This window comes from Cetorhinus maximus, chromosome 26 (assembly GCF_964194155.1).
Source record: "Cetorhinus maximus chromosome 26, sCetMax3.hap1.1, whole genome shotgun sequence".
In the NCBI taxonomy this organism is placed as follows: domain Eukaryota; kingdom Metazoa; phylum Chordata; class Chondrichthyes; order Lamniformes; family Cetorhinidae; genus Cetorhinus; species Cetorhinus maximus.
Window position 1 is genome coordinate 1,061,380 of NC_135904.1, and position 17,936 is coordinate 1,079,315.

General features: G+C 44.9%; 1 protein-coding gene across 1 annotated transcript in view; it reads left to right on the forward strand.

Annotated features, from left to right (window-relative positions):
• Positions 1-949: 949 nt before the first annotated feature.
• Positions 950-17,936, forward strand: part of ubap1lb (ubiquitin associated protein 1-like b) — a 33,836-nt gene continuing 16,849 nt past the window's right edge. The window contains exons 1-2 of the mRNA XM_078529949.1: positions 950-1,063; positions 6,206-6,348. Of these exons, the coding sequence (XP_078386075.1) occupies positions 1,027-1,063; positions 6,206-6,348 (180 nt within the window). The 5' untranslated portion in view covers positions 950-1,026. The remainder of the gene's footprint in view (positions 1,064-6,205; positions 6,349-17,936) is intronic.

Here is a 17,936-nt window from a genome sequence, read left to right on the forward strand (position 1 = left end):
GGCCTCGAAACAGTATACTGTCGCCAGCTAACTTTGAAGAAATCAGAAAATACGAATGCTGCAAATCGGAAATAAAAACAGAAAATGCCGGAGTCCGTCCGCACCCGAGAGGGTTTTTTTCTCTGTTCCCACTCCTTCCAGATACTCTACATATTCAGCACTTGTTTCTATTTCTGACTAAACTCAACCATTCCTTAATTACAGCATCACTTTTCCTTATTGCAATTTGGCATAACATTGCCTCTAAAACCTAACTTTTCGACCAGATAATTGGATATTTTTTGGAGGAGCTTCTAACCCAGTGAAACCCGTGCCTGTTGATCGACAAAGTGAACACTGATCGACAGCCCAAAAATCCAATTCCGCATTACTGGACTACGGCAATACCCATTTAGATGATTATTCTAACAAAATGGGAACTTGCTCCAGGGCAATGAGAGAAGTTATTAATATCATTATTGACACCAATCTACGTGAAATCTGTAACCTTAACATGTACGCGTGAGAAGGGCTTTGCGAATGGTTCGTGTGTGTGTGTCAAGGTCAGTTTGTGGGGTGGGGGGGGGAGTAATTAGTGTGTTGAGTCACAAACATCAGATCTAAGCTTCGAGATGTATTTTCTTGTTGGTCTCTTGTTCAATGGTAACACTCGGCAAATCTGTTCACTGAGTTTCCATCACGTGGGGGTTGCATGTTCAAGAGCGATCATCTTTCTGGAGATTAGCCTGTGCTAAACCTATGTTATCACCAGTTTAATTATAAACACACCTTCCATTAATGAAACGCGCTTATCTGGCTGAAACGTAATCTGAAATAAACCTGAAATAGAGTCAACAGATTTACAAAAGAAACTATCAACGTGCAAATTCGCACGTTTCCATCTATTAAGTTCCAGCCAGCGGTATCTATGTGCTGTGTTCCCAGTGACTTGAGTACATCACCACGACGTTGGATCTCCCAATTTCATCAGAGTTGTTACTCGATTGTTTCCTTCTTTTCAGATTGCTTGTGTCAAGTGTGGCAACAATGAGCAGTTCCGAGAATGAGGTTTACAGCAGTTTGGGTAAGTAATTCCACAAATGAATGCATGGGTGGTAAGGTGAATGTGGCCTGTCCTATTAATTAAAATTAAACAGTTGTGCTCCCATGGCTGTAACATTGTGGATGGGATCTTTCTCAATGGCAATCTCCTAATTTAAACAAAAAGCGACCAGCTGGTCCATCAAGTCTGCCTCACACAGTCCATCATGAATGGATATCCCCACTCCCCAACCAGTGGCCTGGGAGAGTTTAAAGTTAAATGGTATAACATTTAAGACAGAGATGAGGAGGAATTTCGTCTCTTAGAATGCCCTTAGTCTTTGGAATTCAATTCTGAATATCTTCAAGGCTGAGTTAGACTTTTGATTGACAAGGGAGTCAAGGGTTACAGGGGACAGGCAAGAGAGTGACGCTAAGGCCACAGTCACATAATCATGATCTTATTCAATGGTGTAGCAGGCTGCAGGGATTGAATGGCCTACTCCTGCTCCTTTTTTTTATGGCGTTATGATCCTATGAGAGCAAAGAACAGAAAAACCCAAATACCAATTGAAGAAAAAAATGCCTGGAAAACGTCAGACTCAGCCTTCAGAGAAATGAGCCTGTTCTAGGACAGTAGCTCTGAAACTGGCTTCTGTGAGCACCTGGGGACTTTTGGGGGTTGGGGCAGAGGGTGGGGGAGGGTGATAATTGAGCTGGAGTTTAGTGCGGCTCAAGCCCATAGGTAGGAATGCAGTGTGACTGCCACATGTGCCACTCCCAGTTTGTGAAGTGGTGCTCTACAGATCTTCACAAATATTAAATACAGTGGGCCAGCAGTGTTGCCACTCCCCAGTTTGTGAATGGCAGAGGTTTTATTAAAACTCAGTGTCTATGGAGTGTCCATTAACTATTTATTTAAACAAAGATGAGAGATGCCAATGGTTTTTTCTGGACACCTTGCTCGTCATCTTTGTTCTTCCTGGGTTTAAAAGAAATTAAACCACTAAAAACCACTACATTAAAAAAAATTCTAAGACAGTGTGTGTTTTTGCAAAGGTTGGACTAATGAGTTATGTAGTTAAATTCATTGGTTTAATGCTGAGTCAGGCAGCTTTGATCTGGTCAGACTCCACCTGGAGCATTGTCTTCAGCTTTGAGCACTACACCACAGGAAGGATATATTAGTCTTGGGGGAGCTGTAGTGCAGATTAACCGGAATGACACCACAGTTCCAAGGGTTAAGTAATGAATACAGGTTTCACAGACCGATGGATATTTCAGTGCTACTAGGGCTAATGTCCTTTGAATGAGATGTCAAATCCTCCTGTTACAGGAGTTTGCCGTGAGTAAACTAGCTGCTGTACTTAACTATAGAACCATAGAAAAGTTACGGCACAGAAAGAGCCCATTCAGCCCATCGTGTCTCCACCGGCCAAAAAATAAAAAACTAGCTGCCCATTCTAATCCCACCTTCCAGCACCTGGTCCGTAGCCTTGCAGGTTACAGCATTTCAGGGGCAGATCCAGGTACCTTTTAAATGAGTTGAGGATTTCTGCCTCCACCACTGAACCAAGGAGCAAATTCCAGACACCCACCACCCTCTGGGTGAAGAAGTTTTTCCTCATGTCCCCTCTAATCCTTTCACAATCACCTTGAATCTATACCCCCTGGTAATTGACTTCTCCGCTATGGGAAACAGATCTTTCCTGTCTACTCTATCTAGACCCCTCATAATCTTGTACACCTCAAATAAGTCACCCCTCAGCTGCCTCTGTTCTGAGGAAAACAACTCTAGCCTATCCAATCTTTCCTTATAGCTGCAATTTCCAAGTCCTGGCAACCTTCTTGTAAATCTCCCCTGTACTATCTCCAGAAAAATTATGCCCTTCCTAGAATGTTGCAACCAGAACTGTACACAAAATTCCATCTGTGGTCTAACCAGCGTTTTAGCATTACATGTTCCAGCATTACATCCCTATTTTTGTATTCTATACCTGACCCAATAAAGGAAAGCATTCCAGATACTTTCTTTACCATCTTATCCCTTCAGGGACCTGTGGCCTCTCACTTCCTCAACACCTCTAAATATTTGCCCTCGGAACGAGCTGCTGCACTTGTTCTAAACTTGAAACACTTGAAGATATTACTTGTGCATTCATGGTACAAGTTCAGCACTGGTATAGAATGGTTCAAACTGATGATTTTGAAATGCAAATCAGGGGTGAAGGCCAAAACTGCTTTCAGAGTTGTACTGCAGTAGCTGTCTGACCACGACAACAGGGGCTGGGTTTTTGAAGCCCAATGGGAGTGGGACTGGAGGTGGGCAGACAGAAGAATCACCATGAAAGAGCAGCGTGCTGGTTTTCCAGCACCTTCCTGAAGCGGCGGGTAGCCAGTTAAGGTAATTAAGGGGCTTTACCTGCAGGTGGGCTCCTAGTGGTGGCTGAAACAAGGTCAGTGAAAGGAGGTGGCCTCCCAGCTTACAAACCATTGCATTTATGGCTGCAGGGCATCCTGTGGAAGGGTTCGCACCCCACAATGGTAGTCTCATAGTTGTGGCCATTCTTAATTTCCACAATTTTTAAAATGCTGAAAGGGTGCCTCCATCTTGAGGTGCCCTCTTTCTCTCTCACCTGTATTGGCAGGTTGTAGCTCTTTGTGTTGGAGGGCTTCATATCTGCTCTCCAACATCGTGAGCCCATCCGCAGTCCTTAATTGGATGGTGAGCACATCCCATGGACATTGATTGGCCAATCCTGCAAAAATTGTATCTAGTAGCTTTTCCTAATGTGATGCAGGGACAGGACCCACACTTGATCCCTACCCCAAATGGAAAATCCAGCCCTAGATTAATTTACGTTCTAAACTGCATCATCAGTTTCACATCAATGCAATGGCTTTGGAGTAAATGCGTCTTCAGATATGATTGTGTGCAATAGAAATTTATTTTTGCCTTATTTTCTAACTTAAACCTCGACCTTTCACCCAGATTTCTCAGCTAAACAAAAAGAAAGACCATTCCTTGAATAGTCATCAGGAATATTTAGCAAGATGAAGAAACAAAGGGCAGTAAATGAATTAGAAGCAAGTAAATTATTCTAATTATCTTGGAACACTGGAAAATTTGCACTGATAGCAATCCAATCAAATTGTGCAAACATTCAGTCTAAGTATTCCAAGTCAAACTACATACATATAAAAATAACATGTCTGGGGCTCTTGATTCAACGATTAGTTAGTTCAATGCTGGCATAACCTCAGTGTTAAAAGGTAAGCAATCTCTGTGCCAGTATCAACATTCCAGAATGCAGTACAGTAAAGTCGTGCCAACTTCAGCACATGGCATCCATTTAGATAAACAGCAGACTGTAAAATCTGAAATATATGGAAACAAAATTGGAACAATTTGTTCCCCATCAACTAAGTGAACAAAAGGGCAGTGAGAAAATTAGGCTAATAACAGAAGGTGATGTTATTAGTTTTATGTTGCAGCAGATAAGTGTTTTTACCAATTAATTAATGAAAATTGTTTCATGTGAATCACAATTTAAGCAATAAACTGGTGAGAATTAAGAACCAATGTAAAATGGAGTATCTGTCAATCCCAGCATGCTGAGGATTTTAAACAAAAGGACACTGCTTTAAAATGAGAGAACCTCAAGTAGGTAAGTGCTATTAGAAGGGACAGTTGTCCAATTAGTGCAGTTGCATTGGGACCTATATGGTGAATTTTGTAACCTTTCATTCATTCAGCAGGGAACTGAAGAGATTACTGATGGGCAACGGTGTAATATTGAATCCATAGGATCTGGATTTTAGTCAGTTATATTCATGTGAACTCTTATATAAAGTGGCCACATTTTGTCCCCATATCATATTCTTAGCTTCGGAAAGCAGGCTTTTATATTATATTATGCTTATTATATTATATTATTTGCTGGCAATCAGCACACTGCTTATTACCTTGAAAATAGCCACCAAGGCAACAATCATCAAAGAATTTTAATGCCAAAGCGGAACATGCTTTGCCAAAATATACCTATTTGAAGAAAGGTTCCAAAACAAACCACAAACAAAATGCTAACTGCTGCAGACAGAAATAAATATAGACAATAAGGGGGTATATTGTTTACTGGTTGATAGGCTTCTTCTACTTTGCAATGTGGTTGCTCTCACCATCTGGCTTGACAGGCACTTCACAAAAACATTTGCCCACCTTTTATTATAAATTTATTACAAATTGAAAGAGTGAGATTCTCTTAGGCTCCTAACAACGGTGCTGGGAAATTCCTGCCAGATTCATGGACAATCCAGGAGGGGCGATTACCCTAAAAAGGCTGAATGGCTTCCTTCTGCACTGTAAATATCTATGGCTCTTTTTCCTGCTTCAGCAAATTACGATAGTTTTGCCAGATCTCCCAGTACTTTTTTTATTGTCTTTGTATAGTTAATGCTTGGTTCTTACTCCTATTTTAAGGAACCAATTCATTCATTTTGTGGACTCTTTAAGAAAGGAAGAAATTTCATTTATAGAATGCCTTTCATACCCGAGAACATTCCAAAGAGCTTCACAGCCAATAAATCACTTTTGAAGTGTGCTCACTATTGTTTAATAAGCACATGCAGCAGCCAATCTGTGGAAACAAGGTCCCACAAGCAGCATGTGAGGTTATTGAACAGCTCACCCACTTTGATGGTGTTGCCTGAGAGAAAAATATTGACTAGGTCTCAAGAAAACCCACCCGCCCTTCTTCAAATAATACTTTTGGATCTTTTACATGCACCTGGATTGGAATAGGGACTAAATTTCACAATACTCTCTCAGGTCTGCTTGAAGTGTACATTTACCTTATGTGCTCAGGTCCTGGAGGTGTCAGCCTGGATTATATGATCAAGCCCTCGAGCACAGCTTGAACACTGAATCTCTTGACCCAGACAAAAGTATCAGCAATGGTCCTACATTTAACTTAAATATGTTTCCTTGGCTATGATTTGGGCGCTGATATACTTGTTAAACATTGACCACTGGATAGGATAGGGATTCTCAGAATATATGCTATTTCACAGTCATGATTTTAAATGATGATAATGGCCTCATAAGATAAAGCATAAGCATATCTGGTAAACCTGCCTCTAATGCAGGCTCAGATTCTTAAACTTACTTGAATATTTTACTGTTTAGGAGGAACTTCAACTTATTTGGATGAAGTACCTTTTAAAATTCCCCAGAAGTTCCAGATTGTTGTTTCGGAAGAAATCAACCCAGCCTCTCCTCTACCATATCTCCACGTGCCTGATCACTCTGAGATATTGATGCAAACACAGGTAAATTATAACTGGGTAGTTTTGTAAACTAATACTGTTGAGCATCACATCAATATACATGATTAAATGACATAACCATGCAACACCATTGTTTTAGTGGAATAATTTCGCTCTTGCATAAACTATGATAACATTAGGAATGGTACAGTTTCCATCTTGATGGACTACAGCAGTCCCTTCCAGTGTTCAACATGTTATTTTCAAAAGTCCTAAACCAATCATCTCCATACTCGTATAGAGTTCGATAATAAACTCCAAAGAATTTTCTATATGTTCATTCATGGGATGAGGGAGTCATTTGCAAAGGGAGTATTTATTGCCAATCCCTACTTGCCCTTGACAAGGTGGTAGTGAACTGCCTTTTGAATTGCTCCATGACCACTACCATCTAGAAGGACAAGGGCAGCAGATAGATGGGAACACCACCAACTGAAAGTTCCCCTCCAAGCCACTGACCATCCTGACTTGGAAATATATCGCCATTCCTTCACTGTTGCTGAGCCAAAATCCTGGAACTCCCTCCCTAAAAGTATTGTGGGTGTATCTACACCAGAGGGACTGCAGTGGTTCAAGAAGCCAGCTCACCACCACCTTCTCAAGCGATGCCCACACCCCATAAATGAATTTTTAAAAAGTCTGTGTGATGTCGGTACAGTGCTGATTAAACTTTTTCATAGTGGCTTGATACTGTGTACAGTATTAGTTATCTTATTTAAGAAAGGATGTAAACACGTTGAAAGCAGTTCAGAGAAGGTTTACCAGATTACTACCTGGAATGGGTGTGTTGTCTTATGAGGAAAGGTTGGACAGACTAGGCTTGTATCCGCTGGAGTTTAGAAGAGTAAGAGGCGACTTGATTGAAACATATAAGATCCTGAGGGGTCTTGACAGGGTGGATGTGGAGAGGATGTTTCTTCTTGTGGCAGAATCTAGAACTAGGGGTCACTGTTTAAACATAAGGGGTCGTCCATTTGAAACAGAGATGAGGCAAAATCTTTTCACTCGGGGTCATGAGTCTTTGGAACTCTCTTCCTGTAATGGTGATGGAAACAGAGTCTTTGAATATTTTTAAGGCAGAGGTGGATAGATTCTTGTTAAGCAAAGGGGTGATAGGTTATCGGGGGTAGTGGGATGCAGGTTTGAGGTTACTATCAGATCAGCCATGATCTTACTAAATGACGGTGCAGGCTCGAGAGGCTGAATGGCCTACTCCTGCTCCTTGTTCATATGTAACTGACCAGCTCCCTAGTCCATTTCAGAAGGCAGTTAAAAGTTAACCACACTCCCGTTGCCTGGAGTCATGTGGAAGTCAGACCAGGTAAGGATGGCGAATTTCCTTCCCTTAAGGACTTTAATGAACCAGATGGGTTTTTACAACAGTTCAGTAGTTTCATGATCACCAATACTGATGATAGATTTTTAATTCCGTATTTATTTATTAATCATTAATTAATCAGTTAATATGTTAATCATTTGGAATAACCATTGTTTGCTTCAGCATATCTCCACATTTGGAATTCTCACTGGCCACTACTGTAACCCTAGCAACATAATTGAACTCCAGTCTGCCTTCCCTGCCCTTATTTCCACTTCCAAAGATGTAGGCGACATTCCAGGTCATATTTTAGTAATAAAATTAGAAAATGTCAGGGAAACGTAGCAGGACAGTTTGTAAAGAGAAGCAACAAATTAATGTTTTGAGTGTATATCCTGTACCAGAACTGAAGTCATCTTTTTTATTCTAATATGTTTAGAATTGCCAAGGTACATGTTGGTCCTAAGGCACACTTAATGTCAATATTGAAAGAAATGCTGAGATATTTATCAGGAATTCTACAGCAATCAGACCAACAACAGTCATTGGAAGTACTTGAGTATTTTATTGAATGCTGTCAGCTTTCATCTAAAAGGCAGAGACCATAATGAGTAAATGTATTAGAAACAATAAATAACACCTCACAAATCTGTCAGAGATCTTTGAGGAGAAAGATAACTTAATGGCTGAGGAATATCCAAACGGGTGTGATATATTTAGTAATTAAGAAGGCGCATCTGAACCTTGTAAAACGATATTGACTCATGGATTTAATGGTAATTAAGCTAGTTGGGTCTAAAAGTGGTTTAGCAGTAAAGTAAAGATAATTATGATAAAAAGCTAGGCTTACAGAGGAACATGGGAAATAGGAGCAGGAGTAGGCCATTCAGCCCATCAAGCCTTCTCCCCCATTCAAACAGATCATGGTTGATCATCTACCTCTCACGCCATTTTTCTCCACGAACCCCATATCCCTTGATGTCATTAGTATCCAGAAATCTATCTATCTTCGTCTTAAACATGCCCAATGTCTGAGCTTTCTGGGATAGCGGATTCTAAAGATTCACCACCCTGAGTGAAGAAATTCATCCTCATCTCAGTTTTAAATGGCCTACCCCTTACCAGCCAGGGAAAACATCCTTCCCACATCTACCCTGTCACGCCCTGTAAGAACTTTGTAAGTTTCAATAAGATCACTTTTCATTCTTTAAAACTCCAGAGAATACAGGCCCAGTTTCCTCAGTCTCTCCTCAAAAGACAATCCCGCCAGGCTTACTGGGGACGCAATGACTATAGTGGAGTTTTGCAGATGTTCATTCTGGATCCCTTGTTGTTTATGGTAATAGAAAATTAAGATGAAGGAAAATAGGCCTTGTAATTATTTAAATTTGCAACTGGCATACCAAACTCCATGGCCTAGTGACCGGTATAGAGATATTAGTGGCATTTAACCCAATTGAAGTACTTCAGCTGAGAAATAACAGCTGATGTTTAATGAGTTAAAAAGAACTAACACATATTGGTACAGGAAGTGTGAAATATCGACATGATCAATGGTTGCCTATTGGCAAAAGTGGAAGAGGAATAAGATTGTAACGATTATCAATCATTCACTGGAAGTATCCAGTTAATACAAAGCTGCTGTCAATGATAATCAAACGGTGAAATGCAACCTGAACATTTAATTGTAAGTTGAAGTAAATCATGTTCATCCTTTGTAACTTAGTTGTGGAGCCTAATTTAGAATGACTGGCAAAGTAATGGGCAGCCTCAAGAAAGGTTAGGGATTTGATGAAAGGTCCTGTGGTTCTGCAATCCACACTGACAGCCTGCATCATTCCAAGAGAATGCTGCAATACTGAACCCCCAATTCACCAGCTCAAGCTCCCTGTACTCGTGACTGTGTTGGGAACTTGGGGTCATGGAATTGCTCTTGAAGATTATTAGATTTTTGAAAAATAGTAATAATTTGACTATCTTCTTTAAAAAGAGATGAACGAATATCTGATTATGAAAGGAATCAATGATTATTTGGACAGGGCGCTCTTTGATGGAACAATGCGGTTGCAGTGCTACTGGGACCATGGGAATGTCATCTCTGTAACTTAACTGGTCAAGGGTTGAATAGTCAAGATTTATGGCTTATAGTTTCTTTCATTTAATTTAAGGCTGGGGCAGATATTCTGCTGCTTTCTCCACTTCAAAGTTTTACATCTAGTTATTTGCTCCTTCTTCTTTTTGGTGGAGCTATTCTTGCAATATTAAACTAAATGTGTCGGGATTCGAACATGATGGCAAGTTACATACTCCTTGATCTAATCTAAACAGGAAATCTGTTTCAGGCTGGAATTATTGTAAATGTTAAAACAAGGTAGCTGCTGTACCCAAGCTAGTCAAGTGCATTTTATATGAGTTTAAATAGAAAGGTTGTTTTGTGATTGTGCAATCATGTGTCTGAATTAATTGGGGTAGAGTTTCCACTTTGGGTAGAATCAGTGATTCCGGTGCAAATTGCACCCAAAATTGCATCTGTGACACTGCCAGGATCTTACCAGCAGTGGCTGGGCCCCCCACTAAGGCTGAATTCTGACAGATTACTGGAGTCAGTCTCTAGGCAGCAAGGCTAGGCGCTGAAGGAGGCCTCCTTTACTTCCTCTACCCCTCTGGTGCTGTGAATGCCAGAGGACCACAGCGATAGCAATAGGTCACCTGTAGAAGGGCTCCCCCACCCCCAACAGCAGCTCTCATGGTGGTGCTGCCAGCCACCCAGAGCCTCTATTGACCTTTCCACCTGCCATCCTTAATGGGACGAGGCTCCTGAGGCAGCCAATTAGAGATTGCCTCAAGGAGGATCATACAGGCCAACAGACCTCAAAAACCACTGGGGCTGAATTTTGCCCTTGACGGGTGGGCAGCCAATCACCGCCGCTAAAACGGGCCGCGCCGCCATTTTGCGCGGGCGGGCCAATTAAGGGCCGCCCAGCGGGTTTGCGACTCCCGTGTACAAGGGGAAAATCGAATCGGCGGTGGGCGTGTTCAGACCGCCGGTTCCAATGGGGAACTGACAGTCGGTATAAAGAGCGGCCAGGCAGCCTCCTTGAGGCAGTTCACCATGGCCACTCATAGATAAGGACAGGCTGGTTTGAGGGCAGAGGAGGAGGAGGGGGGCAGGCTGCAGGATAGGCCAGCGGGGAGCCACTGTGCCCCCCGGTTCTCAGATGCCTGTCTTGCTGTCCTCCTCCAAGAGGTGTCCAACCATCGGGATGTCTTGTTTCCGGAGGATGGGAGGAGGAGGACCCCCCACGTCACCAGGCAGGCGAGGCAGGAGGTGGCGGAGGCTGTTAGCTCCCATGATGCTGTGCGGCGCACCGGGACACAGTGCCGCAAGCGCTTCAATGATTCATTGCACTCTGGAAGGGTGAGGACCATGTCGGCCTTGGCCATTTTGCCCAGCAGGTAGCCTTAGCCTTTGAGGCCCCCCACCACGTCTTAGTGTAGTTACTGCATTGGGCATTTGGCGCACGCTGGGTGGGCAAACAGAGAGTGACCATGCTTACATCAGCCTTAGTGGTTGAGGAGAAGATGGGTTCTCTCCACAGCATATGTTGGTGTTTGTCGCATTTGAGTAGTTTGGGGGCAACCTGCAGGGGAGGCAGCTAGACACATACTCAGAACTCCAACACATGTCTTATTGATGGTGATGAGATGGTGGAAGGGGAGCCTCAAGGTGTCGTGGCCAAGAGCCATCTGCTGGCCTCAGCGCCGCACCTAGTTGCGCCTCCTTGCCATGGGCGCTAAGACCCGTGTGTTATTCAAAGAGATGGACGCCGATTGTGTCCAAGGTGTCCGTTGGGGGAGGGGGTTGGGACCAGCTGTACTATCTTCTGGGGACTGATCACCAGTAGTGTGGACAGCAGCCGCTGGAGGCCTCAGATGGGCCACTGTGGTTGGGGTGCGGCGTGCGCGTGCAGACTACATGAGCGATCAGCCCCAATAAATCCTCTTCTATGTTCTGCAGGCAAAAACCGAGCACAATGTGCGGGAGCGCCAGCGGACTGGTGGTGGGCACACCGTGCTGCAGCGCCTCACCACCTATGAGGAGCAGGCCATGGAGCTGGAGAGGAGGCAGGCGGCCAGGGTGGCAGGTGTTGGAGAGGCTGGGGTTCAGCAGCCAGGTATTTGAGGTCCACAGTCCCATCCACTCTGTCTCCCCACCATCCAAAGCACTGATGGTTGCTGCAATTGTTAATGCAGCAACACTGCTCATTCACAGACTGATACAGTCAGACGTGTGGGTCATACACAAAGGTCCCTCAGCCCCTTGAGGATGAGCATCTTTAGCACCTTCCAAAGTCGCCTTATCCCATTTGTGACCACTATCCCCATGGCCTAACATGCCATGACATCGCTGCTGCACAGCCAAAGACGTTTTGCATCTTAGGGGGGTTTGTACCCCCACCACCCTTACAGCCAGTGCATCCCACATTACTCTGTCCAAAAGGTCATCAGCACCTCACCTGTCAACCTCATGGCACTCAACTTAAATAAGGGTGTGCTTCAGTTGGTCTCTGTGGTGGAGGAATCCAGGCAGAGTGTAAGTGAAGGCATGAACCTCAGGACAGAGCTTCAGGCTTCCTCCACTGAGAGATTGGCGACTCTCATGGAGAGGGGCTTCAGTCGGATGGAGACTCTTCTGATTGGGTTACGCTCTGACCTGCAAGCCCTCACAGCGCTAATGGCTACAGGTGGTCATTCCCAATGTGGGAGATATTCTGGGCACCAAGTGTCGCCGCTCTGTTCCCATGCATCTACGGTGAGCAGGGAGGTCCAATGTGACCTCACGTCGGCGCAGCAGCTGCCTGTCGTCGCTGCGAGCTCCTCTCAGGGCGCTCCGGATGAGGGCAGCAGCTCCTCCGCCCCTCTGCCAGTGACCGTTGCATCCATTGAGGCTGCGACAACTGGGGAGGTGCCAGTTCTGGAACTGGCCACTCCCTCCCAGGCGGGGCCAGCACAGGCTCCATGGGCCAGAGGACGCCCACCAAGGTCATCGAGGCCAACAGGACAGCAGAGTCAGCAGCTGTCTCACAAGCCACTCTGAGCGATGGGGCGGCACCTAAACGTAGCACCCGAAAACGAAAGCATAAGGCATGTTAGGCACTCCCCGGGTATGTCACTGGTGATTTTGTGTTGGCCCGAGATTAGGGAAAAAATAGTTATGTACGTCTGAGCGATGTTTGTGTTTTATTTTGGACTGAATAAAGTCCACTTTTCTGACCATGGTTGAGGGTGTTTCCTTTGTGCTGCATTTGTATGTTTCACAGACATATGAGTGTTTGAGTGGACATTGATGTTTCTGTACTAAGGCCTTATTTGCAGCTGATGAGGTGGAAGATGTAGCACCTAAGTGCCACGCGTGGAGGCGCCAGGCAATGCTGGTCCTGCTGATCCATGTGTGTGGAGCTAGCTGAAGGTTGGCTGGGTTAAATTGTCCCGGGTGTCCCTGCCTCCTTGGTGTAATAGTGGGCCGGCGTGCTGCCCCTCATCATCGCCCTGTGCTTCCTCATCCTCTGAGCCACTGCTGGATTCATCATGTGCAGCCTCATCCAGTACGTCAAGGTCTTCATCGTCAACTGCATCCCCCCTTTCCAGCGCAAGATTGTGCAGAGCGCAGGATGCTACCACTATCAGAGAGACGCGATCTGGGGGGTACTGGAGTGCGCCCCCTGAGCGGTCCAGGCAACGGAAGCGCATCTTGAGAAGACAGATGGTCCTCTCCACCACAGCCCTTGTGGTGCCCTGGCTCCTATTGTAACGCTGCTCAGCTTCTGTTCTTGGATGGCAGAGAGGCGTCATGAGCCACCTTCGGGGGGGATAGCCCTTGTCACCCAGCAGCCACCCATCCAGCCGAGCTGGAGCACTGAAGAGCTCCGGCACCTGGGAGTGTCTGAGGATGTAGGCATCGTGGAAGCTGCCTGGATACCTTGCACAGACTTGTAGAATCAGCATCCTGTGATCACACACTATCTGCACGTTCATGCAGTGGAAGCCCTTCCTGTTGATGAAGGCACCGGGTTCACCTGCTGGCGCCTTGATGGCCACATGTGTACAGTCTATAGCACCCTGGACACGGGGGAAGCCAGCAATGGCCGCAAAGCCTCTGGCTTGCTGTGCCTGACTTGCCTGGTCACAGCAGAAGTGGATGAAGGTGGATACCTGTCTGAACAGAGCGTCTGTAACCTGCTTAACACAAGTGTGGACAGCTGATTGGGAGACACCGCAAAGATCACCCACTGAACCCTGAAAGGAGCCAGAGGCATAGAAATGGAGGGCAACTGTGACCTTCAGAGCCACTGGCATGGGGTGTCCACCCACACAGTTAGGGGAGATCTCAGGGCCAATCGTCTGACAGATATAGTTGACTGTCCCCCCGAGAGTCGGAGCCTCCTTCGGCACTGCACCTCAGTCATATTGAGGTAGCTGCTTCGCCGCCTGTAAACCCTGGCAGCAGGATAGTGGCGTCTTCTGCGGCCCCTTCCACCTTGGACAACCTCTTGATCCTGCGCCCCTTGTGCCTGCACCTGGCCTCCCAAAGGCGGCTCCCCTGGAGGCTGATTGTCCAGTCCTGGCCTCCTCCTTATTCTATCCCTCCCTTCCTCCTCAGAGGAGCTGCCTCCAGTGGAGATGTCAGAACCCATCCCCAGGCTAAATGGAGGCCTCCGGAAAGCTGCAGGCCTGATAAAGATTCCTGTCTGCAGAGAGCTGAGCTGAAGCTTCAAAGTACAGAGAAAGATGTTGGAAATCGATCTGAACTGGTAACAATCACACAGGCAAGTTTAAAACACTTTCTGCATTAAATACTTCAGAAAAAACATGAACAACCCCTCTGAGCCCACATATCCCGCCCGTGGATGAGGTTTGTTAAAAAATCACTTACCCGCCTGCCCGTTGGCCCTGTGCGCCGAGCCGAAGATCACACGGGCTCCTCAAAATTGGCGTCGATTGCCGAGTTAAGGGCCTTAACAAGGCCTTTAATTAATGGCGGGCGCGCGTCCTGCTGCATAGCTCACCCACACACCTAAACATCGCGATGCCGCGTGCTGACGTCGGGACATTTTAAGCGCTGACGTGCAGGCTCTGCCACCCACATGTCAGCCAGAAAATTCTGCCCCTTGAGTTTGGATCCCAGAATTGGTCCCAACCAATGATGAGAAATAGGCGGTAAGTTTCTGCCTATCTTTCAGTTGAAACGAGAAAGATTAGAGTTTAGAAAGGGAATGAATTTTCTGTGACACACTTTTGGTTTTAATATATTTATGTTGGATCACTGAACAAAGCCAGCTGCAAGAATTGCTAAACGTTTGTAATTTTCCACATCAGTTATGGGAATGTGTCTTCATAGATTGAGAATAGAAAACTGTTTAATTCTTAACAAGAGAGAATGGTGGCAGTTTCTCCATGTGCGACTCAGACTCAGTACAATTTTGGAAATGGAAATGCATTTTCAAACTTGGCTTATGCGCTGCACACTCAGAACTGAAAGTATGTTTATACGTAGCATGGGAATAGTGTGGGAGAACTATATTACCTTAGAAATGATTCATTTTAGCTGGCTTGATTACAAATTTTCCTAACTTTGACAAACTGCAGCAGTAGAGCATTGCAGTAAGTACAAAAAAAAAACAAAATATCTTTTTAGAAAAAGACTACAACATTTGTAGTTGGGTTGGAAAAGGAGATTCAAGAAATATCTGATTTTACAATATATTGATGTTTAACCCATACATTTATATTTAGTTACTTTTGCCATGATTGTGCTAGCAGATCAGAAAAATCTGTTACATCTACTGTTATCAGCATTGCATAGTCGATGCTAGAATATGGTTGAAATCCTATGTGTATTTAAGTAACTACCACTTAAGAGCCTTCTTCTCTGACTTAAAGTTTTGCTAAATCTTTTAATCTGCCTCAGCAAATAACCAACTAAGTTTTGTTTGATTATATTTGGAATCAGATTTTCAATTGAGACTGAATGCAGTGAAATATATGAACTCAGATTACAGGGTGGTGTTAGCATCTACAGTCGGTATTTGTACTGCCATTCACAATATATCCAAACAGGCTGTTGTGTTCATCATAGTGTCAACTTACTCAGCAAACAAAAGAGCCTAATGTCATTGTTGGATGTACTTTTAGTTTCAGATTTACATAAACAGGCTGTTCAGTTTTTCCTTAACTGAGGGATCCCCCCACGGTGGTTCACAGGGCCCTCAACCATGTCTGACCCATCTCTCACACCTCTGCCCTCGCCTCTTCCTCTCCCTCCCAGAACCATGATAGAGTCCTCCTTGTCCTCACTTTTCACCCCACCAGCCTCCGCATTCAAAGGATCATCCTCCACCATTTCCGCCAACTCCAGCATGATGCCACCACCAAAAACACCTTCCCTTCACTACCCCCCCACCCCCCCCGCCAACACCCCCCCCCCCCCCCCCCCCCCGCCCCCCCCCCCCCCCCCCCTCCTCTCTTCGTCAGCATTACATCGGGATCATTCCTTCTGTGACATTCTGGTCCACTCCTCCAACACCCCAACTCCTCATCTCCTTCCCATGCAATTGCAGAAGGTGCAATGCCTGCCTCTTTACCTCCTCCCTCCTCACCGTCCAAGGCTCTAAACACCGTTCAGGTGAAGCAGCACTTCCTTCAATTTCACTTCCAGCTCCTTCAATTTAGTCTACTGCATTCGCTGCTCCCAATGTGGTCTCCTTTACATTGGGGAGACTAAACGCAGACAGGGTGACTGCTTTGTGAAACACCTTCGCTCAGTCCACAAGCATGACCCAGACCTCCCTGTCACTTGCCATTTCAACACACCGCCCTGCTCTCATACCCACATGTCTGTCCTTGGTCTGCTGCAATGTTCCAGTGATGCCCAACACAAACTGGAGGAACAGCACCTCATCTTCTGATCAGGCACTTTACAGCCTTCTGGATTTAATATTGAGTTCAACAACTACAGACCATGAACCTTCTCCTCCATTTGTCCCCCTATTTTAACCCAATATTTTAATTTTTATTGTATTTATTTATTCATTCATTCATTTTTAATTTATTTTTTATTTTTAAATTTAAAACATTTTTCTTTATCCTTATCCCCCAACCCCACCAAGCACCCGATTATTTTTGGTATAAAAAAATTACACAATATGTGCACGGGCAACATTTTCCAATAGTAACAGTCCACAAGCCACCTTTGGGCCTGTTTAGCGAGGAAAAGGCTATACCTTCCATAGTTTCTGCACAAATTCAAAGATGAGCCCTAATTTTGGCAGCATATGAATACAGCTTTGTACATAGACCAGGGATTCATATCGCAAATGTCGATGCTCTAAGTCACCTTCCTTTGCAAGAGAACGATGAACATGTCCCAATCGCACAGGAGCTCATATTAGTGATGAATTTTCTAGATTCCTCACCAGTCTGTGCCAGGCAGATAAACTGGAAGAATCATGAACCCGTCCTGTCTCGAGTGAGAGACCAAGTGTTACATGGTTGGTCCCAGGATCCTGTCTCTAATTAATTGAAACCATTTTTCAACTGAAGACACGAGATGAGCAGTCAAGTTGGTATTCTATTATGGGGTGCATGGGTAGTAGTTCCTGCGCAAGGAAGGGAACCACTTTTAGTAGAGCTACACAGTGCCCATCCAGGGATCTTCAGAGTGAAGATGATAGCATAAAGTTATCTGGTGGACGGCGATATTGAAAATGTATTAAAACACTGTGCGCAGTATCAACAACTACAAAAGTTGCCGGTGGCAGCCCCATTACACCCATGGGAGTGGCCTGGTAGGCCTTGGGTGCGATTACACATTGATTACATAGGTCCTTTCCTTGGAACATGTCTCTATTGATTATAGATGCTCATTTCAAGTGGGTAGACGTTTATGAGGTAAAGTCACCAACATCAGGTGCTACGATAGAAAAACTACGCCAGAGCTTCACCAACCATGGATTGCCAGAGGTAATCGTCTCAGATAATGGCGCTGCATTTACAAGCACTGAGTTCCAACGATTTATCAGCCTCAACGGTATCAACCATGTGAAGACTGGACCGTATCATCCGTCATCAAATCGACTGGTGAAAACGGCAGAACAAACTTTTAAGGCGGGAATGTGAAAGCTCACAGGTGATTTGTTGGAGACCAAACTTGCTCATTTTCTATTTCACTACAGAACAACCCCCCCTCACACACTACGACAGGAGCAACACCTGC